We start from the raw sequence: 27,325 nt of genomic DNA, 5'->3' as shown, positions 1-27,325 counted from the left end.
GGTGACAGCTCCATCCAGGAATTATCAAGGGTCCCCACAACAAAGTCCCCTCTTTAGCATAAGCTCTAGTGTGATCAAAAGAGGCTTATTATGAATTACAAAGACACCACTATCACTAGGGAAATTCCAAGAGTTTTAAGAGTTCTGTGTAGGGAGCAGGGACAAAGACCAAATATATTTTTATATTATACCACATCTGTTGTTTAATACAGTAGCCCACTGACTTTTAAATTTTGTTTGTTTTGATTAAATTAAAACTTAAAACATCTGTAGCTAGTGACTATTGTAGTGGACAATGTAGCCCTATATATTTATGAAGTCCTTTTTTTCTCTACTATCCTCTTCCCACCAGCACTAAACTACAAAATTTTGAGAATAGAGATTATTCATTGTTGGACTTTTAAAGTGCCTTGCTTGTGGTAGAAGCTCAAATATTTTTAGCAGTGAATTCAGGTTTAACTAATGATTACTGAGTTCTATGTTTCGGTCTCTGTGTTATGTGGAACAGAGATAAGAAAACATAGTCCCTGCTGCTCTCAGATTGTTCACAGTCTAGAGGTGTAAACAAATTACAATGTAGTATAGAAAAATGAGTCAAGTTTCGGTTAATCCACTGAACTGTGTAACAGTTAGGCTACTGGGATCAGTCAGAGCCTGCTACAGTGCCTGAGATACAATGGATGTTCAGCGAATTTTATTAAATGAAAAAATAAATCCTAGTCCTAGCTGTACCACTTACTAGCTTCTTGACTACAACAGGTTGCTTAGTCCTTGAGCCTTAGTTTCCTTATCCGTGAAATGGGACCATGTGTGTTATTTTTTAGAGTTTCTTGACTGGCAGGATCATGTCTTACTCATCCTTGGATCCATTTTTGCTTATAGTATAGTGGATGTTTAGTAACTGAATGAATCCCTAATACCAACAACATAAAGGATGTGCAAGCACTTTAATTTTTGTGCTTACATTATTGTTGTAAACTGCTGATTGAAGATACTCAGTTAGCCAAAAAAGTTCATTCTGGGTTTTTCCGTAACAAAACCCAAACGAACTTTTTGACCAGCTCAGTAACTTAACTTTTAAAGTCTAGAGAGGAAATTCATACATCCCAGAGGTAAAGGAAACCTTATTCTGATGTTTTTTGGCTGCAGCTGACCTCTAATGGTTTGTAAGTTTTACCTCTTTCCTTTATTGTCAGTGAAGTTTGTAAAATTAATGGTAAACCTAAAACAGTTGGGAGAATATTTTTAAGGGAACTGTAATAGGCTAATTCTGTTTTTTTCATATGGCAGTTGAGAGTCTAGCTCTTTCTAAGTTGTCAGAATTTATTTTTCTTTTACCAGCAGACACTTAGTTGGGACTCATACTGTTTAAGTATCATATTGGGTTTATTGAATATGGTGATGGACTTGATATGCCCTTTGGGCATTTACGACTTAATGTCAGAGATCCAGATACAGACTGCTTCCTCCATGTGACACAATGAGCAATGCATTTTTGTTGATTTCTGTTTTAGAGCCTTTGCTCTGAAAGAATTAGATGTGTTTCTACTGTTACAGATCGTCTTTCTCTTTTTAATTGAAAAGATAACAGATTGATAATAAAGAAAATAATGGAGAAGTATCAATATGATGTCGAAGACATTTGAATTGCAGTTCTTTATCAGCTTTGTCACTTTGGACAATTTACTTCTAGACTATTTCCTCATGTGAACCTATGTCACAGGGCTAATGTAAGGAAAAGTTAAATGGATTTGTGGACATACTGTATCTAGTGAGGTATCCAGTACGAACTGAGGGAGCCTCATGTTTTATTTTGGTTTTCTACCATATATACTTAATCCAGCTATTGGTGGTGTGTGTGGTTAACAATGAAATACTTCCCAAAAATTCAGGCTGAGAATGAAACTAACGATGAATCCCCCATACAGAGTATAGCATTAGCCACAGATAGAAATATACCAGGTAATTACCTGTAAACCTTGACTGAAGAGATGGGAACATTCAAGACTTCAACAAGGTAATCTGGGTTTAATTCCAGGGAAAAAGAATTGGAATGAAATTGCAGTTTAGTAGACTGAAATCTAATTGATTGTATCTTTCTACTAGGGAGAGATTATATGAGTAGATATCAATCTCTGGAACATAGTAAAAGAAAGCCTGACAGCCTGAAGTTGGCAGTGTTTATCTTACCTTATTAAGGGAGAAATGAATCTGTTGATAGGAGCTAGAGAGATGGATTCTTTTATGAAGAAGTCCATCAAATCTTCATGGACAGGAAACATCTCTCAAAACGTTTGTTTCCCTTTTATTCTTATTCCGTGTTGAAGCAATTTCCAATTATTAATCTGATTTTTAGGTATTTGATACTGGGGTCAGTGAATAGTTTTCCCAGATAAGGACTTGGAACCTTCCAGGTATAAGAAAAGTATATCTTCTATTGTAAGTTAATAACTTGGTGAATTGTGTGTATCTCTGAACCAATCACTAAATTGACAGTCTGATTAATGTATTTTGGTATATAAGCATCTGCATGCTGAAGACTCCTACCTTGTATTTTCAGTTCATACCCCTTCTCTGATCTATGGACTTACATATCCAACTGCCTACCTGATGTTTACATTCAAGGCTGTGGGCTCGACCATTTCTCTTAATTCACCCAATAAGCGAAGGAGATAAGCCATTAAGTTTCAACTATAAAAATTCTACACACCAGTATAACAGTTTTTATGTTCCCTTTTCATCTGTGTCCATGAGACATAGTTTTACATAATTTCAATCATAGTGTACATATTATGTTTAGATTTTATTTATAAATATATATGTATTCTGTTTTTATAGTTAACATTTTTTATTGTTAAAAATATTCATGCTTATGGAATAATAAGAGAGAACCTACCAAAGCAAATATCATTAGTACCACACAGAGATAGGTGCTGTTAACATTCCAGTGAATTTCTTCATAGTCACATATGTACATAGAAATGAACATACTGAAATTAAGACTATATCCTGTGTATACATTTTGTAGCTTTTACACTTAATGAATGTTAAACATTTTTTTTGTCTTTTAAAATACTTTTTGTAAACATTTAAATGGCATTAGTTTATCATTCACATGTATCACATAATCATTTTAAGTTTATAATTTTTCATTATTAATGCTTTGCAAAATGCCATATTTAAGAGATGCTTGGGCCAAAAAATATCCTACTTTGGAAACACATAGGAGAACAAATAGTTAACTCATTCTTTCTTTGTGGTACTCCAATAAATAGACCTGTTTCAGGAAAGAAAATGTTCTCTCAAGTATATTAGGTTCAACATTAATTTCCTTCACCACTTCCATTTGCAGTTTAGGAAAAAAGTGAAGTTTAGAATTTGAGGACAGTTGCAGCCAAAAAAATGTCAAAATGAAAAGTTTCCCTTTCCTTTAGGGCATCTGAATTTCCTCTGGGTTTTCTAATTAGGTTACTTTGCTCATTACTTGATCATGAAAAAGAAAAGAGCCCAGATTCATGAATTTTATCCAATTTAAAGATTATATGATGGTCTGAAATGTAAAACATGGATTATATAATACATATAAAGCACTTTGGCTATGCTAGTATTAAAAGATAGACTCTCAGCCTCCAGAATCAGCTGAAGTAGGTCTGAGAGACCCAATAACCATGAGCAGAGAAAGGAGTGGCTTCCCACAGGAGCTCCAAACACAGATGGCAGATACTTGGTTACAGGCATGTGCTGACAACCTTGTGTATGCATGTGTGTGAGAGATTGAGAATAAAGGTTAGTAATTCTCTCAGGAAACTTTAGGGAGGGCAAGTTTTTTGGACAGAAATCTTTGACTTATTATTTTTTCTTTAGATTCCAGGTTTATTTTCATTCAGAATAAGTGTTTATTATATTCATTTCCCTCAGAATAGAGTTTTCTCTATTATTAGAACATTTGAAAATAAAAAAAAATTAACCTGCAATCCTATACCCTAGTATAACCATTGCTATAGCATTTTGGATTATTCTTTTCTAATATTTGGAATCTGTTTTAAGCATTTTCATAATTTAAATGAGAAATGCTGTTTCCTACAATGCATGGCACATAGTAGGTACTCAAATATTTGCAAAAGAATGAATTATTGATATATTTTTACATAATCTTTTGAACATTGTTTTTAATAGACTGTCAAGTAGCTGTACCATAGTTGACTTAGCCTTTACCCTATTGGTGGATATTTGGTTGTTTCTATTTTTTTCTGTCTTAAAAATACATTGAATATTTTGATGTAAATCACTTTTCTAGGTACATACAGATTTTTCTATGTATAAGAGTTTTTTCTTAGTCTCAGAAGTGATTATGGGTCAAGTTAGTTATTAGAACTCTTGGTTGCTAGGGACAGAAATGCAGGAGAAACATTTGGCAAATTTCTGGCTAATTTCCCTGGGCAGTGTAAGATATTAATAAATCTAGCTTCCACCAGGGCTGGATCCGGTGCTTTATGCTTTCAGGGCTTTGTCTCTTGTTTATGCAGGTTTTTCTTTGCTTCCATCTGGCTGACTCTTGCCACCTGGTGGTAAAGATGGGCATTGGTAACTTCTTGTAGTTTATAATCCTGACAAAAGTCTTGAGAAAGATTTGATTTAGCTAGTATCTTGTGTCTGTCCCTGAACCAATCAGTTGCTGTGGCCTGGGGAATGAAGTACCTCGACTGACTATGCCTGTTGGGGGTTAGATCAGCTCCAACCAAACTACAAGGACCGACCAGATTATTTTAGAATGTAAGGAAGGTGGTTCTCCCAGAAAATGACCTTGGATAGACACAGAAAAGGCTGTCTATTAATTTTATTAACTATTTTTATCACTCTTGATAGCCATTGCTAAGTGATTTCTAAAAATTTATGTTAGCTTCAGCAGTATTTCTTATTTTACTATATTTATGGATATTATTCTCTTCTAAATATTTTGCTAATTTAATAGATTAAAAATGGCAACCTTGTTTATTTTTACTTTTTTCACTTAACATCATAATTATTTTTTATAACTAATTTAAATGGCTCTTACTCTTTAACAAAAGATTTATCATAATTTATCAAGCTGTTTTCCAAGTATTGGTCATTTACATTTTGTCATAATTTTTACTTTTAACTTTTGTAGATAATAATACTGCAGGTATTTTTGTATGCCATAAATTTTTGCCTCTATTGAATTTTTCTTTTGGAAAAATTCCAGTGGTATTTTTTTGTATCAAAGATATAAACATCTTTATGCCTTTTGTTTTCAAAGAATTTTACCAACTTGTATTTTTACCAGTATTATATAAATATAGCTGTTGTATCACATCTCTACATCTCTACTCTATAATTAAGCATTATTTTAAAGAGTATTTGTTAGTTGATTAGGTATAAAAAGTCATCTCAAATTGTTTTAATTTGCAGTTTTAAACCAATGAAAACTTTTTCAGTGAATCCCCAACTCCCATTGTCTCTTTACTGTGTTATTTAGAGTGTGAATACCAGACATGCCAGTGCTTTTTTTCTTCTTGTGCATAGGTCTGGTCCATCGAACTCACATGTCATCCTGTCGCGTGGATAAGCCCTCTGAGATAGTAGATGTTGGAGACAAAGTGTGGGTGAAGCTTATTGGCCGAGAGGTAAAGTTCTGTGCAACTTTAACTGGTTAGAAACTGTTAAGAAAAGCTGGGGTTTTCTAAGTTTTTCATGGTGATATTTCATGAGTGTGTATATGTTGTTAACTGGCTGATAATCTGACCTGAATTTAAACCTTTTGGCTATCTATCTGTCATGCAAACTCAGAAAGATAGTGTGAACTGTAATAAGTGTGGTCCAATAAGTACTTGTTTATAAGACTTCCCTCCCTGAAGTTCATCCAAATGATGGATGTGGAGGAAAAAAAAAGAACCAAAAAGAAAAAAGAAAACTTAAATCTATGAGACTGTCTTTAGTAGAAAACTTCCAAATAAACTTCAATTTGGACCAAAACAAAAAAGAACATAGAGTTTACAGTCATTTTTCATAATACCTGACACTATGCTATGTGAGGGAAAGTGAGAAAATGCTGGAGGACCCTGTTAACAGCAGCTCAGTTGAGGGTTTGTGGGTCTGTTCAGACCACCAGAGTGATGTGCACATAAACTGAGACCTACTCTTCTACCAGAGAATGGCAGAGGAGACAGTCCTGAAAGAGATATTCAACAATATTTGAGTGCTTAGTATATACTAGGTCTGAGGGATACAAGAGTTAATCAGATATAAGTGACTTCAGTGGTTATGGAACTTCTGTAGAATATACATTCTTTTTTTTTTTTTTTAGAATATACATTCTATACAAGAGGAGATAAGTAAGAAGTAAGCAAACTAAAATAATTAAAAATAACTATGGTTACAGTAAGTGCTGTAATAGGGTCAAATGATGTGGAGGTTGATTTAGATAAACTGGTCAGAAACAGACTTTTGAGAGAGTGGTGGTTGTATATGGTCTGAGACCCAAAGGAAAAGGAGCCATTCCAGGCAAAGAGAGTAGCTGATGAAGACCCCAAATTGTAGAGGCCTTCAAGTGCTGAAGGAAGCAAAAGAAAACCAATGTGGCTAACAACTTTCTTCACATTTAAAGACACTGTTAGTTGACTTCATGTTTAAGAAGATTTTAGACAAAGTCCAAAAGGAGATCTAGTCCACTGGAATGGTCTGAAATCCATTCTATGCTCATGGATCTCTGAACCGATGATTACACTAAACTGTATCAAAGAAACAGCTTTAATTTTTGCCTGGTTACTTCCACAGGCCCCGGATTTCTGAGCAATCATTTTTGTCTTTCCCTTAAGGAGGGTCAAGAATGATAAGAAAACCATTTCCTGAAATGCCTTTGCCATAGAATTTGCCTGTTATGCTTATTAGTACCCACAATGTTCCTAGCACAGTACCTTGACCATTAGAGGAACTCAGTGTTAGATACATGATAAAAACTTCCAATTCTTAGATAATTTTAGACCAGCAGTCCAAATGATGTACTTTGAGCTTTTGCTGATTTTGCTTTTGTCTTTTTCAGATGAAAAATGATAGGATAAAAGTATCCCTCTCCATGAAGGTTGTCAACCAAGGGACTGGGAAGGACCTTGATCCCAACAACGTTATCATTGAGTAGGTAAAAGGTTTGGAAAGGCTAAAATAACTTTTCAAACCACAGAATGATGTAGTGAATCAGGCTCACCTGGAAACTCCACTGTTTGTAGACTGTGATATTGATGAATTATGTGATCTTTGGTTTTTAGAGGTAGAAAGTGTTGTGTGTTTGTGTGTGTGCACGCGCGTGCGTGTTTATTCAGTTGTGTCCGACTCTTTGTGACCTCGTGGACTATAGCCCACCAGGCTTCTCTGTCCATGGGATTTTTCCAGGCAAGAATGCTGGGGTGGGTAGCCATTCCCTTCTCCAGGGTATCTTCCTGACCCAGGGATCGAACCCAGGTCTCCTGCATTGATGGCGACTTCTTTACCATCTGAGCCACCAAAGAAGCCCAGAAAGTGTTGTAGATAACACTAAGATGAAATGCAAACATGCAGCTCCTAGCATAGAAGTGATCTGTCAATGATTTAGTTTCGTTCCCCTTATTCTTTTTCTGCTTCTGCCCTTTAACCAGTTAGCCAAAAAGCATTCATCATGAGGTACTTGTTAATTGCTTTCCCCTAGCTCTGGGACTGAAAAAAGGCAAAGACCATGTACAAGGGACAACTCCAGTGGGGTTTTAGACTCCTGCATCTTGGGATATGCTGTGTCCTGAACACAACACCTTACTTTCACTGGCTCTTCTGACTTTTCATTTATGAATAGAAGATTTCCTGTGTAGGATACTGTCTGATGATACATGGAATTTGCTGTCTCAGAATCTTTCTTGAATACAAGCATAGCTCTGAGATCCTGTGGTTTCAGTTCCAGACCACCACATAAAGCAAATACCTTAATAAAGTGAGTCACATAAATGTTTTGATTTCCCAGTGCATATAAAAGTATACTAGAGTCTATTAAGTGTGCAATATCACAGTGTCTAAAAAGCAATGTATATATCTTAATTAAAAAATACTTTATTACTAAAAAGTATTGAAATGATGACAGTAACATCAGAGGTCACTATAACAAATGAAATAATAATGATGATGAAAAAGTTTGAAATACTGCCAAATTACCTCATTTGATACTAAGACATAAAGTGAGCAAATACAGTTGGAAAAATAATGCCAATAGACTTGCTCAATTCAGGGTTGCCTTCAAATTGTAGAAAACACAGTATCTGTGAAGCTCTGTAAAATTAGGATGTGCTAGTGATTTCTAGGGCTTCCCTGATAGCTCAGTTGGTAAAGAATCCACCTGCAATGCAGGAGACCCCAGTTCGATCCCTGGGTTGGGAAGATCCCCTTGAGAAGGGAAAGGCTACCCACTCCAGTATTCTGGTCTGGAGAATTCCATGGACTGTATAGACTATGGGGTCGCAAAGAGTTGGACACAACTGAGCGACTTTCACTTCACAAGTGGTTTCTAATCGGTGGCTCTTGGATCCTTAATATCCGTTGAAGGAGACTGAGGGGTTTATGAACTGTTTTCAGTGTTTCTGAAAGCCAACTAAAATCATATGTGTATCCTCAGGTTAACCATGACATTATTTTGTTGCTTCTTACAATAAAATATCACATTGTTTGTTTCATGCTAATTTGGTGCTCTTAGTGGCCATCGTATTATTTAATTTTTTTTGAATAAGAAAAAAAAAAGTGTTGTTTGAGTGGGGTCTTGGCAATGCAGTGTTTGGAAGCCTTTATAGTTCTGAAAAAAAATAATTTTGAATATGAAGGAAGGGAAGTAATATGTATTAAATATATACTATATATTAGACTTATGCAGGTGATTCATGTACATTAATGTGTCTAACTCTTATAACAACCTGCAAAGTGGGTGTTATTTCCATTTTACTTTGTTTTCTTAGTTTCTAGCTTGATAACTTGCCTGTGATTGTATAACAAGTTATGGTGGGTTGAATCCAGGTCTCTCTGATGTTAAAACTAATATCGTTTTTCCCACATGATGCTTCTAGGTGTTGCGTGTGAGTTACAGAGTTTCCATATTACTGTAGTTTAGTCTCTAAATGTTGACAGTTTTGTACGGCTGATTTTTTGTATTTTGGTAGGGCTGCTGCTGCTGCTGCTAAGTCGCTTCAGTCGTATCCAACTCTGTGCGACCCCATAGATGGCAGCCCACCAGGCTCCGCCATCCCTGGGATTCTCCAGGCAAGAATACTGGAGTGGGTTGCCATTTCCTTCTCCAGTGCATGAAAGTGAAAAGTGAAAGTGAAGTCGCTCAGTCGTGTCCGACTCTTAGCGACCCCATGGACTGCAGCCTACCAGGCTCCTCCGTCCATGGGATTTTCCAGGCAAGAATACTGGAGTGGGGTGCCATTGCCTTCTCCTTGGTAGGGCTAATTATTGACAAATACTTTACATTTACATTGGAAATTTTTTATAATTCTGAGCTCAGAAATGTTAAGTGTGATATTTACTGATTACATTGTAATAAATTACTTCTGCTCCAAAGAATCCTATCTATACAAACACATCAAAAAGCAGTGAGATTTCCTAAATCCACTCTTATAAGGGTAAAAAATATAAAACACATAAGATAAAAGAGCTGCATCTCTTTCTTACAACGAGAGAAGAAAATCGAAAGGAAAGGACCCCTTGGTTTTATGTTGTACATGTTTCTATTTATGGGCTAATTCTCGTAATGACCAAGTGGCTGAACAGTAACTTTTGTTGTAAACTATTTATAGACTGCATCTAGGAAAGAAGCATGGTATAGTGGAATGATGACAGGTTTGAGAGTTAGACTTGAATCAGGAAGAGCCCTAGTTCTGCCCCAAGCTAGTGTATGACCCTGAAGAGATTACCTAGCCTCTCTGAACCTCAGTGAAGGTATATCCTCACTGTACCAAGTTAATGGCACCTACATCTTGGTGTAATAGAAATGATGGTGTGATTTAAATTAAATCTTGTTTATAAAGAACCTTAGCTTAGAAGGGGAGGGAAAGGCTACCCACTCCTGTATTCTGGCCTGGAGAATTCCATGGACTGTATAGTCCATGGGGTCACAGTCAGATACGAGTGAGCGACTTTCACTTTCAACTTACTGTCTAATCTGTAGTAGAAATTTAACATATAGCAACGACTTGTAGTTATTGTTTTAAAATATTTCATTTTTCCTCTAGTATCTGATATTATACCTTTTCTTTTGTTTTTTATTTTTTAATTTGTTTTTTATTTTTTGGCCATTCTGCATGCCATGGAGGAATCTTAGTTCCTGACCAGGAATTGAACTCATGCCCCCTGCCGTGAAAGCATGGAGTCTTAACCACTGGACTACCTGGGAAGTCCTCCACATTCTTTCTTTTGAAAGAACATATACAAGCAGTGAGGCAGAGGCCACATCTTATCTTTCGTATCTCACATAATGCCTTATATATAGTAGTTGTTTAGTTAGTGTAGCCATTTACTTCAGTTAAGTCGCTCAGTCATGTCTGCCTCTTTGCGACTCCATGAATTGCAGCATGCCAGGCCCCTCTGTCCATCACCAACTCCCGGAGTCTACCCAAACCCATGTCCATCGAGTCAGTGATGCCATCCAGCCATCTCATCCTCTGTCGTCCCCTTCTCCTCCTGCCCCCAATCCTTCCCAGCATTAGGGTCTTTTCCAATGAGTCACCTCTTCACATGAGGTGGCCAAAGTATTGGAGTTTCAGCTTCAACATCAGACCTTCCAATGAACACCCAGGATTGATCTCCTTTAGGATGGATTGATTGGATCTCCTTGCAGTCCAAGGGACTCTCAAGAGTCTTCTCCAGCATCACAGTTCAAAAGCATCAATTCTTCGGCGCTCAGCTTTCTTCACCATCCAACTCTCACATCCATACATGACCACTGGAAAAACCATAGCCTTGACTAGACGGACTTTTGTTGGCAAAGTAGTGTCTCTGCTTTTAAATATGCTATCTAGGTTGGTTATAACCTTCCTTCCAAGGAGTAAGCGTCTTTTAATTTCATGGCTGCAGTCACCATCAGCAGTGATTTTGGAGCCACAAAAAATAAAGTCTGACACTGTTTCCACTGTTTCCCCATCTATTTCCCATGAAGTGATGGGACCAGATGCCATGATCTTAGTTTTCTGAATGTTGAGCTTTAAGCCAACTTTTTCACTCTCCTCTTTCACTTTCATCAAGAGGTTCTTTAGTTCTTTTTCACTTTCTGCCATAAGGGTGGTATCATCTGCATATCTGAGGTTATTGATATTTCTCCCTGCAATCTTGATTCCAGCTTATGTTTCTTCCAGCCCAGCGTTTCTCATGATGTACTCTGCATAGAAGTTAAATAAGCAGGGTGACAATATACAGCCTTGACGTATTCCTTTTCCTATTTGGAACCAGTGTGTTGTTCCATGTCCAGTTCTAACTGTTGCTTCCTGACCTGCATACAGGTTTCTTAAGAGACAGGTCAGATGGTCTGGTATTTCCATCTCTTTCAGAATTTTCCACAGTTTATTGTGATCCACACAGTCAAAGGCTTTGGAATAGTCAATAAAGCAGAAATAGATGTTTTTCTGGAACTCTCTTGCTTTTTCGATGATCCATCGGATATTGGCAATTTGATCTCTGGTTCCTCTGCCTTTTCTAAAACCAGGTTGAACATCTGGAAGTTCACGGTTCACGTATTGCTGAAGCCTGGCTTGGAGAATTTTGAGCATTACTTTACTAGCATGTGAGATGAGTGCAATTGTGCGGTAGTTTGAGCATTCTTTGGCATTGCCTTTCTTTGGGAATGGAACGAAAACTGACCTTTTCCAGTCCTGTGGCCACTGCTGAGTTTTCCAAATTTGCTGGCATATTGAGTGCAGCACTTTCACAGCATCACCTTTGAGGATTTGAAATAGCTCAACTGGAATTCCATCACCTCCACTAGCTTTGTTCGTAGTGATGCTTTCTAAGGCCCACTTGACTTCACATTCCAGGATGTCTGGCTCTAGGTGAGTGATCACATTATTATTTGACAAATATTTATTGGGCTCCTATTCTATTTGAAGTACAATGGCAATACCAAGGTTTCTGTCTAAGGACCTTACTGCTTAGTGTAATGAAGGAATTATGCAAATGACTTTGATACAAGGCAACATGTAATAAATATTAAAAGGAAGGATTCTAAGAAATAGCTTGAAGAGGAAGAGTTGATATCTGGCCTTGATGGTCAAAGAGGTGACAGTTGAGCTAAGTCTTGAAGAACAGGTAAGATTTTGTCAGGCAGCAGGGGAAAGAATAGTATTCCAGGCAGAAGGAATAGTTTGAGGAAAGGCATGAGGCAGGAAAGCACGTGGCACATTCAAGAGTCTTGTTTAAGGAAAGAAGAGGGTATGGTTAGGTACAAGAATGTAGGGCTTGAAAGATAGGTTGGAGTTAGATTGTGGACAGCTTTGCATATCAGTCAAAGAATATGAATGTTTTTAAAGCCTTTGAGTGGGAGAGACTCCTGAGTAGATGATTATCTCCAGGTACCACATTCTCTGGCTTCACCCTGTTAGGCTCAATATCTTCATGTTGTCTCCAGCTACCCACAGCTTGACAACTACCTTTCATTCTCCATCAAAATCTAGTGGTCTTATATTTCATTCCCTCAGGCCCCAAAGTATTGAATATTAACAAGGTCATCTAATACGTGAATCTGCAAATGGAAAAGGGCTAAATACAGTTTCTAGTTGGGTTTAACCAGCGTAGTATAGTCTTTAGAAAGAGCGTTTATGTATGACCACACTGTAATTATCCATTTATATATCTCTTTCTACCATGTCCTATTACTTTAGTATACTTCCTCACATCATTAGTACTAGCACTGGTGTTTGCCTCTCATTAGTTAAACTCAAAAATGAAAGATTAATCCAACTATGTGTGGTGGAGACCAGTAAATGAATTACTACTGTTTAAGTGAAATATACTGAAGCCTAAACTAGCTTGATGGCAATAAGGACAGAAAGGGAGTGAGTGCCATATTTGTTGAATTGAGCGTTAGGTGGGAGGTATGATTTGGCTTATGGTATGTTTGAATCCACAGAGGATTGGAATTGATTATAATGAGGGTTTGCTTAGGCTGCAACTCACAGCCACTTGAAACTGAGCTCTACAAATGACATCTGAAAGCAATGGAGTTTTTGTGACTGTTCAAGTTATGTCTCCAAGAACCTGCCTTGTTTTCTTAAATTTACTTTTATTGTGGTGAGAACATTTAACGTGAGATCTACCCTCTTAACAAATATTTAAGTGTATAATACAGTGTTGTTGACTATAGGTACAATGCTGTGCATTAGATCGCTAGAACTTACTCATCTTCCTTAATTGAAACTTTATACCCTAGGTAAGTAACTCACCATTTACTTCTTCATGCTTCTCACCTTGGTGTTTGTTCTTCAAGCTTCACTCTTTGAATGGACCCTCTCCTGTGACCCATACCAGACAGCTGACCTTCTATCATTTCAGTAAGATTCTTCTAGAGCACAAGCTAGGGATATGAACAGACTTTAGAACTTAAACCATATGCTTGTGTGGTCTGTCCCAGCTGGGAAGCCACTAGTCACATAGGCGATTTAGATGTGAATTAATTGAAAGTAAATAAAGTTGACCATCTAATTCCTCAATCACAAACCATATTTGAAGTGCTCATTAGCCATAGACATAAAGTCAGATGTAAATAGTCAGCAGTACAGACATAAATTTATAGAACTTTACATCTTTGCGGGTTTTTTTTTGGACAACAGTATGCTAGATGATGTGCTGTCTGCTCAGATATAGAAAAGAGTATAACATAGACTTTACCTTTCAAGTCCTGGTTGTGGTAAAGTTGTTGTTGTTCAGTTGCTAAGTTGTGTCCAGCTCTTTGTGACCCCATGGACTACAGCATGCTAGGCTTCCCTGTCCTTCACTATCTCCCAGAGTTTGCTCAAATTCATGTCCAGTGAGTTGGTGATGCTATCTAACCATCTCATCCTCTGCTGCTCCCTTCTCCTTTTGTCTTCCATCTTTCCCAGCATCAGGGTCTTTTCCAATGAGTTGTCTTTTCCAGTGAGTTGGCTTTTCGCATCAGGTTGTGGAATAGATGGTGAGGCAAAATATAGACAAATTAGTAAAATAAAATGAGTATTTAACTTTGCCTGTGGTAATGGAGCATTTTATAGAAGATCCGATATTTGAACTGAACTTTGAAGAATGAATGGGACAGAATGTGGAGTATCTTGATCCTTTTTGATTCCTGTCTTGAGCCCACATATCCCATAAAACTTGACTAGAATTTGTGAAGTGAGTAGCTTTGTTCTGCTTTGATTATCCTGCATTTCTCTGGGTAATATGGCTCTTTTGGCAAAATATTTCTCTACATTTGCGGGACTCTGGAGAGACCCGCTAGTGAACAGTTGGAAAAGCCTAGGTGAAGTCAGAGTTCAAAATTAAAGACATTCAGGTAAAGAAAAATATTTTGGATGAAGAACAAAGAAATTTTAGCAAGCATCCATTGATGCTGTTGCTTGCCAAGCCTTGGGCTGAGGTGCCAGGGAAACAAAGACAAGTAAGATATTTTTTAAATGGGCCCTGGATCTAGGAAGAAATAACTATGTGGTGTGATATGTGCTAGGATTGAAGTGTATATAGGATGCAGTTTGAATCTGAAAGGAAGAGTGATCAGGGGTGATACTCTTCAATTAAACATTTTCTGAGAATACTCTGTGTAGGTCCTGTGTATTATAGTAAAGGTAATAAAAGCTGTGACAGCTGGGGCACTTTGGCTCTGCTGGTAGCAGTGTAATTAGTAAACACACTGTATGGCAGTGTCTACTGAGACAGATGCCCAGTAACTCAGTAGTTCCCCTCCTACCTGGAATTAGACATTTCCCAAAAGAAATGCATGTACATATACAAGTTCACCAAAAAACATGTGCTAGAAAATTCACAGAAGCAATCTCATAGTAGAAATTACTCAAATATTCGTCAACAGAAAAATGCTTTACAGCAATGAGAATGAATGATCCACAGCCACACACAACACTTAGATGAATCTCACAAAGCGGTGAAAGGAGCCAGATACAGAAGGGTCCATACTCTGATTCTCTTGATATAACTTAGAAAAATATGTAAAACTAATCTATTCTCTTAGCAACTAGAATAGTGGTTACTCTTGGAGGAGGCAATAGTGGCTAGAAGGCCTTCTGTGGTGTTGGTGATGTTCTGTTTCTCTGAGTACTGATTATGTGGATATTTCAAATTGCGAACAATCAGTCAAGCTGTATACTTGTGAGTACTTTTCTGTGTGTATTTTCTTCTTTGGTCATATGTTTAGAATTTTTTAAAAATGTTATGTGACTGTGAACAAAGAGATTAATTCTGGCTGAGGGACTTAGGGAGGAGAATTTGATAGAAGGAGGAGCGACAACTGAGCTGAGCCTTGAAATGTTTGGGTGTAGTTAGGTGGTGAGGTGGGACTAAAGAGGGGAAGCAAAGCATTTCAGAAAGAGGGAGGGGCCTAAGAAAAAGCAGTGAACCATCTGGGGAAGGTAAAATAGTGTGGTTTGGCTTGAGCATATTGTACAAGTAAAGATGAGGCCAGAAAAGTAGGTTAGAGACAGCTGTGAAAGGCCTTGAATACCAGCGTAAGAAATTTGGACTTGATTTTCTAAGAAATCTTTGATGGTCACCCAGGAGTGACCTTGTAAGGGTTGTAGGGGACCTAGCAAGGTGAGTAATTGTATCTTCATCCTCTGTGCATCAGTGAGATGAAATCTAGTCTTATTCATAGTAATTAATTCAGAGCCTTGTCCTGAATGAAAAAATTGTCTAGTTTACGTTGTTGCTTTTACTGCCTATCTCCTTAGGTCCAGTGCTTTTCCTCTCTCCCTTCTACCTGCCAAAAACAAAACAAAAAACCAACATAGAGTATTAACTACTAGTATCTCTGGCCACATTTCTTAAGAGGGCCAACAGTCAGTATCATTTCATTACAGGCAAGAAGAGAGGCGGAGGCGGTCCTTCCAGGATTACACTGGACAGAAGATCACTCTCGAGGCTGTCCTGAACACCACCTGCAAGAAGTGTGGCTGTAAAGGTAAGGTGAAGCCTCTGCCATTTCAATTTTATTCTCCTTGTGGATGAACCCTTTACAGGATGAGGGAGGCCACCTAGTGTGTCTTTAGATCACCCTGGGTTTTAGCCAAGTGTTGGCCTTATCTGCTTATCTGCTGTTCCTACTAGACTGACATCAGAGTTCATGACTTGTTGCTTTTTCTGTTTCCTTTTCTGAATGCTGGCCCTGCCGGGTACTACACTACCACCACTACTCCCCTTTCTCAGAGGCGATGCCCTGCCTGGACAGGGCCCCCATGTACTATGACAGGAGGGGTAAGAGTGTTGGATTATTGTCAACAATCTAAATTTCATCTCTAAGGACCATTATTGTTCGGTTGCAAAAATTAAGTGACGTGGAAATATATTCCTTAAGGATCCAAGTCAATCCTTTCTTGCTTATTTTACCTTTATCTCTATAACTTCTGAGTTCTGAATACAATATTTTTTTCATAGTAAAGAATACAGGCTAGTCACTTCCTTTTAGCTTTGTTTCCTCAAGTTTCCTCCAGTCCTACTCAAATATTAAAGAGCTCTTTCAGCCTAACTTCCCTTGTTGGAGCTATAATGAGAGGGATTGCCATCTTCTCATTTTCAGAGTGACTTCAATTTGTCACCAGGTCTCCCTAGCCTTTCATCTACCTTGCTCTCTTGACTTTTCTACGAGTGGTAACAGATTTGTGCCCTGGTTGAGGTTGTGGGGTTTAAGTCCTGACTTATCATTAATGTAGAGGGAGGAAGGGAAAAATGAAATTGAGAGAACTAATACTTCCTTGCAGGTATTGTGGGATCATTCCAGATATTTGGAAAACTCTATGCTGTATTCTCCTTCCAGGCACCATTCAGCTTCTGGACTCTGAGTTGCAAAGTATTATAGTTTACACATAGCTTTTTGATGATCTCATCAAATTCTTTGTGCCCCTGAGGCAGGGCCTACAAAAAGCTCACATAAAACCAGCTGTGTAGCATCTGTTAAAGGGCCCCTTAATAGTAATGTAGGCTCAGGGAGAGTGAGGTTCTCTTACCTTCAACTTGTTTCCACCAGGTGTTACATGAGGCAGAAAAGAATAATGAAAGATAGAGTTTGGCCCAGGCAGGCCAAAGGTGGTTGGTTTGGGTGCAACAGAAAGAGCACAGGGGCAGGGAGACATGAGACCCAGGGTAAGTTTTGGCTCTGCTGCTGTCTGTGTGACCTTGAGGTACTTCTTTACTCTGGGCCTTTATGTCTTCTGCAAATGCATTGTTGGATTTGATGATCTCTCAGGCCTTGCCGGACCTGACAGGCTGTGAATGTTGACTGCCCCAAGTGACTTTGCTGTCTCTCTATGTGTTAGCTTGAATTTGAGTGCTGTGATCCTGCCTGCTGCCTAAGAGCTATCTTCCTTTAGGGCTTCTTGGCCTGCCACTCGGCTCCTTCTGCTAAATATTCTGCTCTCAGGAGCAGCCTTTCATTGTCGGAAATAAGTTCCAAATAGACCTTTAAAACCAATGAAGAAGACATGGGTTAGATCCCTGGGTTGGGAAGATCCCCTGGAGAAGGAAATGGCAACCCATTCCAGTATTCTTGTCTGGAAAATCCCACGGACAGAGGAGCCTGGTGGGCTACAGTCCATAGCTATGGTTGCAAAAGAATCAGGCACGACTTAGCAGCTAAACAACAACAAGACCTTTAAAAATTACTGAACCCTGTTGCAAATGAGGGCAGCACAAGCCTATATCCTCACATTCTTTGCCATTTTCAAAGCAGTGCCAGAGTTTCCCACAGCTCTAGGACCAGCTGCCTGTCTAGCTCTGGTTGAGTGAGCAATGCCATCAAGCTGCTCCGAATGCAACAGCTGCTGTGAATGAACTTAGTAGTACCTCCTGAACCAGCCAGCCCTTCAGGAGCTTCTGAGGGAAATCCACCTGCTAAGGGGAGAGATTGCTTCTTCCCTCCCTACCTTTTCTACTTCTCTTCTGCAGGCCACTTTGCAAAGGATTGTTTCATGCAACCAGGTGGGACCAAGTACTCTCTGATACCCGATGAGGAAGAGGAGAAAGAAGAGGCAAAGTCAGCAGAATTTGAAAAGCCTGACCCCACGAGAAATTCTTCTAGAAAAAGAAAGAAGGTGAGTGCTATCTTGCTTTTATTTATCATATTTTTTGAGTTTTAAAATAAAAATATACTTTTTGCAGAAATTTTAGAAATATTGAGAAACATAAACAACATTAAGATCTCTTGTAATCTTTCCACCCAGTGAGATTCTTAATATTCTTATATTTTTCTAGGTAAATATATACATATATAAATATATAATTCTCTATGTATTATATATATATAGATGATTTTCACATATATATATATGTATGTGTTTACACATAAACGCACAATCATCATCTTGCTAGGTATAGTTTGTATCCTACTTTTTTCATTATAATTATCAAAAGCATTTTCTAGTATCCTAAAGTGTTCTTGTGCGTGTTAGTTGCGCAGTTGTGTCCGACTTTTTGTAACCCCATGGACTGTAGCCCACCTGGCTCCTCTGTCCATGGGATTCTCCAGGCAAGAATACTGGAGTGGTAGTCATTCCCTTCTTCAGGGGATCATCCCAACCCAGGGATCAAACCCGGGTCTCCTGCATTGCAGGCAGATTCTTTACCATCTGAGCCACCAGGGAAGCCCTAAGTATTCTTAAAAACTTGATTTAAGAGCACCATACAATTCTCTGCCCTATGGCTAAATGATGGTTTATTTAATCATATTTTTTGTGGAATATATTTGAATACTTCAACCTAGTCTTTGGCCACATCTCTTATTGCTTTCTTTGGATAAATTCCTAAGTAAGATTACTGAATAAGGGCTTTAAGACTCTTTATACATCTTGTCAAATTGTCTTTCTAAAAAGTACTTATTTTGCACCCAGCAGTGGATCAGTGTCTGTCTCACTGAGTTGTGTCTTCCACCTACAACTTATAGCAAAACAATTCATAAAACAGACATTATTGTAGTGCAGAAAAAAACCCAGTGCATTTGTAGCATACTGCACAGAGAGGAAATGGAAAAAAAAAAACAACCATGCTATAATTAGATCAGAAATAGTTGTTCTCATGTAGTGTAGTATTTTTTTAGTTGTGGCCAGTTATTTACTTTTCGGGTTTTCTTTGGTTTTGTTTTGTTTTAAAGCTTTAGCAAAGTCTTATTAAGAGGTCATTTTGTTCCAGGCATTGCAAACCTAGAAACATAAAAACTGTGATAAGGTCCTTGCCCTCAGTGGGCGTTACTTAAAAATTTAAGTATTTTCTTCATTTTTTGGACAAGGAAAAAGGCCCATTGTACCATTATTAAGAATTAGCCCAATATATAGGTGATAATTTATCAATTTGTATATTCTTTCCCTGGGTGATCACATCCCTTCTAAGACTTCAGCTGCCCTGACAACTTTGACGTCACTAAGTAATATCCCAGTGGTACCTCAAACTCTGGCTCGAAGCCAGTCAGACCTAGTATAAGGCCTTTCTGTGCTATTTACTAACATCAGTTCCTTAACTGACAAAGTAGGATTGTTGTGATCTTTGATAATTGTCCTCCTTGCAGAGTGATGCCCAGCTCCTCCAGTTAGATATAAAGCACTGACAAGTAAGTTTTTAATTAATGTTACCTGTCACGGCTATCATTAGCTCTTCTTTGGCCCTCCTCTCTATACATACCCTCCTACCCCAGTCCCCATAAAAACACAACAACCAAAACCCTTGCTTCTATCCTTCTATCTTGTGTTCTAGTTTTAATGACAGCAGTAACCTTCCAGTCTCCAAGAAAGAAACAACGTGCAATTAATTTTCTTCTCCTTTCTATTCCGTACATAGTCAGTCACTAAGTCCTGTCTGTGGTGCCTTATAATATCTCAATTCTCTTCCTTCCTCCCACTATTACTGTGCATTTTTGCTCCTTACCCCTCTCACTTACATTCAGACTACTGAACTAGCCAAAGGAGATTTAAAAAAAAATTTTTTTTAATATTTGGTTTCCCTGGGTCTTCCTTGCTGCATGCAGGTTTTCTCTAGTTGCAGTGAGTGGGGGCTACTCTTGGTTTGCAGTATGCAGGCTTCTCCTGTTGCTGAGCACAGGCTCTAGGTGTGTGGGGTTCAGTAGTTGTGGCACAGGGGCTCAGTAGTTGTGGCTCATGGGCCCTAGAGCACAGGCTCAATATTTGTGGCACGTGGGCCTTAGTTGCTTGCGGCATGTGGAATCTTCCCAGGTCAGGAATCGAACCTGAGTCCCCTGCATTGGCAGGCAGATTCTTGTCCACTGTACCACCAGGGAAGTCCCAGCCCAGGGAGATTTTAAAAATACATATTTCCCTTCTACCTCTTGAGTACCAAGTTCACAGGGCCTGGGTCTGGACATCTGATTTTTTTTAAAAAACCCTTCTTTATCTCACTGCTTGATTCTCTTTTGCCCTCTGCTTTAACTCTGAATGTGGACTGCTCTGAGGCTGTGGCTGTTTTATTACTCCCTTCTCTTCTGTAACTGTTGTTGTTCAGTGGCTCAATCTTGTCCAACTCTTTGCAACCCCACGGACTGCAGCACGCCAGACTTCCCTTTCATTATCTATTGGAGTTTGCTCAAATTCATGTCCATTGAGTTGGTGATGCTATCTCTCATCTGTCATCTCATCCTCTGTCATCCCCTTCTCATCTCATCTTCTGTTGTCCCCTTCTCATCTCAGCCTCTGTCATCCACTTCTCCTTTTGCCTTCAGTCTTTCCCAGCATCTTGATCTTTTCCAGTGAGTTGGCTCTTTGCATCAGGTGGCCAAAGTATTGGAGCTTCAGCTTCAGCATCAGTCCTTACAATGAATATTCAGGATTGATTTCCTTTAGAATTGAATGGTTTGGTCTCATTGCTGTCCAAGGGACTCTCAAGAGTTTTCTCCAGCACCACAGTTCAAAAACATCCATTCTTCAGTACTCAGCCTTCTTTATGGTCCAACTCTCACATCCATACATGACTATTGGGAAAACCATAGCTTTGACTATACAGACCTATAGACCCTTTGTTGGTAAAGTGATGTCTCTGCTTTTTAATCTCTGCTGTCTAGGTTTGTCATAGCTTTCTTTCCAAGGAGCAAGTGTCTTTTAATTTCATGGCTGCAGTCACTGTCCACAGTGATTTTGGAGCCCAAGAAAATCAAATCTATCACTGCTTCTACTTTTTCGCCTTCTATTTGCCATGGAATAATTTCTTTATGCATTGTTTTGTAGTTTTCAGTGTAGTATTATTAATATTTTTGCCTCCCTGGTTAAGTTTATTCCTAAGTATTTTATTCTTTTTGATGCTATTATAAATGGAATTGTTTTCTTAATTCCTTTTCAGATTGCTAGTTGTTAGTGTGTAGAAATGAAACTAGTTCTTGTATGTTGATTTTGTATCCTGCAACTTTTCTGAATTCATCGAGTATTTACAATTTATAAAATATCTTAATTTTTTTTCCTTTTCTTTTTTTGGGGGCACTCTGCCATGTGGGATCTTAGTTACCTGACCAGGAATCAAACCTGTGCCCTCTGTAGTGGAAGTGCTGAGTCTTAACCACTTGACCACCAGGGAAGCCTTGTACAAAAATCTAGTATGCATTGGTTTAGTTCAGTGCTATACCTATTCACTACATGACAGTTTTCATCCCAGTGTCTGAAAATTGCAAGTCATTTTTGTTGGCCGTAATTAGAACAAGAGGAAACTCTGTGTTGCAAAGGAAATGGGCCATGAAGAGGCTAGTAAAATAGGAATAGAGGCTTTTATAGTGAAGCCCTGGATGCTCTTTCCATGAACCTGTGGTCTGTGCTTTGCTAGCCTCTTTCACTTATCATATGCCATCACGGGTCTTTCTAAATCAGGCTCTATTATGAGGAAGCATCTACCTTGGGATTAGGCTGCCCACTTATTATAGTGAAGTTTATCTATATTTGATCCAGAATATAATTTTCTTCCTTTGATTCAGCTACTATAATTACTCTCTGCTGTATTATATATAGAAAACAGAAATAGAAATGCCATCCTTTGGCTGCAGTGCTGGCTCTGTTCTATTGTCCAGAGAATTTCTGGTGCCTACCTTCGAGAGAGATTGCCAGTCCTGGGCCTGTTCTGCTGGAGCACAGAGGGTCGTCCAGTGTAGTCTGCTCAAAAGCCTTCTATGATTCCCCTTTTTCTATGGAAAAGTCTGAGTTCTTTTAAGACTTTTCATGATTTGTCCAACATCCCAATATCATCTCTTTACCAGTCCCTTCTGTCACACACTCTACTCCAACCTCATTCATTAAAAGAATTTCTATTATATGCCAAGCTCTAGTCATTGCAGTTACATAGTGACCAAACAGGTAAAATTCATGGCACTTTCTTTCTAATGAGGGTTACAGACAATGAACTTAGTAAGTAATACTAACATTTCAAGTACTGATAAGTGCTGTGTGTTAATCTGCTCAGTCGTGTTTGACTCTTTGCAACCCCATGGACTGTATCCTGCCAGGCTCCTCTGTCCATGGGACTCTCCAGGCAGAATACTGGAGTGGGTAGCTATTCCCTTATCCAGGAGATCTTCCCAACCCAGGGATCAAACTTGGGTCTCTTGCACTGCAGGCAGATTCTTTGCTGTCTGAGCCACCAGGGAAGTCCAATAGGTGCTATGGATAAAAATTGATTTGGTTATGAGAGATAGGAAATAGTAGAATGGGGTAAGGGAATAGGTGACTTCCCATTCTAGACAGGATGGTAAGAGCAGGCTTTTCTCATAAAGCATCATTTGAGTTGATCTTTGAAGGAAGTGAGAAAGCAAGCTACTTAGAGAAGTGGTGAGAGAGCCCTTCAACAAGTCCAATAGCTAGTTATTGGGAATGAACTTGGCATTTTTAAGGAACAGCAAGGAGGCCAGTATAGGAAGTGAATGAGTTAGAGGAAACCAGGGCCTTAGATGAGAATATGAGGACTTCAGCTTTGACTTAGAATGAGATGGATGTCATTAGGGGTTTTGAGTAGAGGGATGATATGATCTGACTTCTCTTTTAAGTGAATTATTCTGGCTAATGTATGAAAATTAGATGGTCAAAAGGCAAAGGTGGAAGTAGCAAGCTAGGTAATAGACAGTATTAATATTCCACATGAGAGATGATGGTGGCTTGGACTAGAATGATAGTAGTGGAGGTGGTGAGAAGGGAGTTGAAGTGTGGATACATTTTGAAGGCAGAGCTGACAGAATTTGTTGAGTGATCAGATGTGAGATAAGAAAGAGAACAATTGAAGATGACTGCAAGGTTTTAGGTTAACTAACTGAGCTAAGAGAAGGAATGCAGAAGTAAGTTTGGGAATGGAGAGCAGTTGGGTTTAGTTTGAGTTGTCATCAATGAAAATGGGAGAGAAAACTGGAGGGGCGGGAGAGTAGGTTTGGGAGTGGGTGAGGCATGGAAGCCTATCAGGTACACACATAGATGTGTAGAGTGAGCAGTTGGATGTGTAGTTTTGGAGTTCAAAGGAAAGGCTCAGGTAAGATATAAATTTGGGAGCCATCTACAGATAGATGGTATTTGAGTTCATATATGAGATTGCCTGGAGAGTAAATATAGGGAAGAGAACAGGTTTGAGAACTTGAGCCCCAGAATGTTTCAATTTTTAGAGGTTATGGAGAGAGGGAACGAGTAAGGGAGACTGAAAAAGAACAGCTAGGGAAGTTGGTGGAGAGTGAGAGAATGTGGTGGAAGTTAAGTGAGGAGTCTATTTTATGGAAGATAGACTGTGTCAAATGCAGCTGATTGATCAAGTAAATGAGGCCTAAGGATTGACCATGAATTTGGCCGTGTGGAGGTCATTGGTAACTTTGACAAGACCTGTTTCAGTAGAGTGGTGTTAACCAGGTTAACAATTTTAACCTGGTTAAAATTGCTTAGGAGGGTTTTGTTTTTTTCTTTAATGGGAACTATAAGAGCACATTTGTTTACTGCTGGGAATGAGCCACTAAAGAAGGAAAATTTGATGCAGAAGAGAGGGGACAATTCTTGGATTGACAATCCTTTTCTTTGAGTAAGAAAGAAGTGATGGGACCCAGTACATGGTAAATAAGCCACATGGGATCTTTCAAGCATTTACCTCATCTGTCTTCCCTCTGGAAGACCTTCACTTCCCTTCTTTCATCAGTATTACCACCCCTACTCCACCTGCCAAAGCCATATTCATCCTTTAGAAGTACAACACATTACCTATCCTTCATGAGACCATTCCAAATTCCTCAGATATAATTGATTTCTTTCCCTTATGTGTCCATGGTATGTTGCTTGTACTTTTCTTACATCACTTCCATGGACTGCCTATTGTCTTAATTAGTGTTTCTCCTTGATTAGCGTGTACCTTGAAGGCTTCTGATCCCTGATTTCTAACATCATTCAAGTATTACAAGAGACAAATTAGTAGATATTCCTGGCTTATAGAAGGTACTCAACAAATATTTGTTGAATGAGTGTACTGTGTGGTTATAGGGAGTTATTCCTTCCCTTGTTTGACGAGGTTAGTTCAGGTTTGGAGGAATGGTGCCAGTCACTACTACTGAGCTACTAAATGTGTTTACTTTGCATCTGCTACTATGGCTTTAGTAGGTACTCTGTTTGTCTGAATTATATTAAAAATCTGTGTGTTCTTATCTCCTAAGCAACACTGTATGTAACTATGGCTTTCTAAAATGCTCTGTAGGTAGTAAAGTTCAGTAAATATTTGTGAGTTGATTAATAAACCTTTTCCTTCTGGTCTTACCCTTTCCAGGCTTTGATAAAGTGGGGCTTATAGGCAAATTCTAACCAAGAATCACCTTCCATCCTACTTTACAGAAATTCACTCTGGAGAATCAGTTTGAGAATCAAATTTTCTCTTGAGAATCAATCATTTCTCAAGAATAAGAGAATAAATAACCAGTGCTTTCTCAAGAATAGTTCTTAAGAATAAGTAGAAAAAGACTTCCCTGGTGGCACAGTGCATAGGAATCTGCCTGCCAGTGCAGGGGACATGGGTTTGATCTTTGGTCCGAGAAGGGTCCACATGCTGTGGGCAACTAAGCCAAGGTGCCACAACTACTGAGCCTGCACTCTAGAGACTGCAGGCTGCAACTACCGGAGCCCACATGCTAGGACCCACAAACCACAGCTAGTGAGGCTCTGTGCTGCAGCTACTGACACCTGTGTGCCTAAAGCCTGTGCGTGGCAACAGGAGAAGCCACCACAATGAGAAGCCTGCACACTGCAACAAAGAGCAGATCCTGTTCATTCCAACTCGAGAAAGCCTGTGTGCAGGAACGAAGACCCAGTGCCACCCAAAAAAAAGAATAAAAAAGAATATATGCTTGCTAGCTTGCTTGCCTGATTTCTGGCTAGATCAGTGCCTTTGGGTTAAAAAATGCTAATTTAGTTGCTGCCTTTAATATACACGGAGCTATAAAGAACATCTGATTTGCTCAGTTGTGTCTGACTCTTTGCAACCCCATGGACTGTATCATCCTAGGCTCTTCCGTCCACGGGATTCTCCAGGCAAGAATACTGGAGTGGGTTGCCATTACCTCCTCCAGGGGATCCTCCCCATCCAGGGATCAAACCTGTGTGTCCAACATCTCCTACGTTGGTAGGCAGATTCTTTACCACTGAGTCAGCTGTGAAGCCCATGTAAAGAACATCTGATTTGGGGCCCATCCTGAGTTGAATCCAGGTTCTACCACTTGGGCAAAGCACTGTATCTCAGTAAACCTTTCTGAAGTTATAATTTTCTTTCCTGAAAATACAGAGATGATTATACCCACTTAATAGGTTTGTTGTGAAGGTCATGAGGTATGTACACTAAGTGCCCAGCCCAATATCTAGAAAACTAGGTACTCAATAAGTGTTAACTGCTGTTATTTCCCCTTTCTCAGCTTTTGTTTTTATCTCATGCTAGTTTACTGCTATCCTTTTTCAGAACTATAGAGAAAGTGGATGAACTAACTGCTGTAGCACAGGATATGTGCTTTTCCGAGAGAGTGGTTTTGAACAATGCCTTCTTTCCACTGTCCTTCTGGCCTGTCTGCCATGAGCTCACACCCCTGGTTCACTACCCTTTACCTTATGCTCCTCTTTTCCATTGAATGCAGTTGAGGGACCAGTACCTCTGACTTTCCATTTTCGCCTCTACCCCAGCCCCCAACTTTCCTCTTGAACTACAACATACGAAGTAATTTTTGTTCTCCAGCTCAAGATTAGACACACAATGAAAATGGTGCCAGCCTGCTGGAGAACTAGATTTTCTTTGTTCAGGGTGCAAAGAGCCTCTGTGTCAAGACTGAGGTCTAGAACACCATCTCCCTGAGTCCTCCTTGCTAGCTAGAGGCCACATTCTAGTATGCCAGAGTTCTCTAGTGATTTGTTCTTCTCTTTTCTCCTTTTGCACATTCATCATTGAGAGAGAGCAAAGTACAAATAATACCAAACTCGGGATTAGAAAGTTTAATGTTCGTGTCTTTGCTGTGTGTGCTGTGCTTAGTCGCTCAGTCATGTCTGACTCTTTGCGACCCCCTAGACTGCAGCTTGTCAGACTCCTCTGTCCATGGGGATTCTCCAGGCAAGAATACTGGAGTGGGTTGCTATGCCCTCCTCCAGGGGATCTTTCCAACCCAGGGATCAAACCCAGGTCTGCAGCATTGCAGGCAGGTTCTTTACTGTCTGAGCCACCAGAGAAGCCCAAGAATACTGGAGTGAGTAGCCTCTCCCTTCTCTAGGGGATCTTCCTGACCCAGGAATCGAACCAGAGTCTCCTGCACTGCAGGCAGATTCTTTACCAGCTGAGATACCAGGGAAGCCCTGTTCTTGTCTTTGGTGTAGCTCAGTTCACTTTCAGTTGTTTTCACCTCTGTAAAATGGCAATAATAATTCTTGAATTTTGACCTTACCAGATTAATATTACTAGATATGAAACGTGGAAAGCTAGATAAACTAAAGTGCTATTTGGTTGTAAAGTAGCATTATTACTCTCCATTCTCATTTATTTATCCAGGGTGGGCCAGGCTTGGGGGAGTTGGTGCCAGACTCTGCACTTGCTTATTTACTTTTCCAGGACTCTGTCCTACCTGAGGGGCAGAAACGGACAAGGCTGCCAAGCC

The 27,325-nt window shown here is 39.2% G+C and overlaps 1 protein-coding gene across 6 annotated transcripts in view; it reads left to right on the top strand.

Moving 5' to 3' along the window:
- The window catches only part of ZCCHC17 (zinc finger CCHC-type containing 17), a 47,695-nt gene that overhangs the window by 17,666 nt on the left and 2,704 nt on the right, over nt 1-27,325 (top strand). For 4 of the 6 annotated variants that reach the window (XM_081586068.1, XM_081586069.1, XM_081586070.1 and 1 more), the window contains 4 exons: nt 5,545-5,645; nt 7,061-7,152; nt 16,077-16,177; nt 18,157-18,302. In XM_081586068.1, the coding sequence (XP_081442194.1) occupies nt 5,545-5,645; nt 7,061-7,152; nt 16,077-16,177; nt 18,157-18,302 (440 nt within the window). The remainder of the gene's footprint in view (nt 1-5,544; nt 5,646-7,060; nt 7,153-16,076; nt 16,178-18,156; nt 18,303-27,325) is intronic. The other 2 variants (XM_081586071.1, XM_081586073.1) reach the window with 1 other exon arrangement.

Source organism: Giraffa tippelskirchi, chromosome 3 (assembly GCF_054371585.1).
Source record: "Giraffa tippelskirchi isolate mGirTip1 chromosome 3, T2T-mGirTip1v1.2.pri, whole genome shotgun sequence".
In the NCBI taxonomy this organism is placed as follows: domain Eukaryota; kingdom Metazoa; phylum Chordata; class Mammalia; order Artiodactyla; family Giraffidae; genus Giraffa; species Giraffa tippelskirchi.
This window is presented reverse-complemented; position numbering and strand designations above follow the sequence as displayed.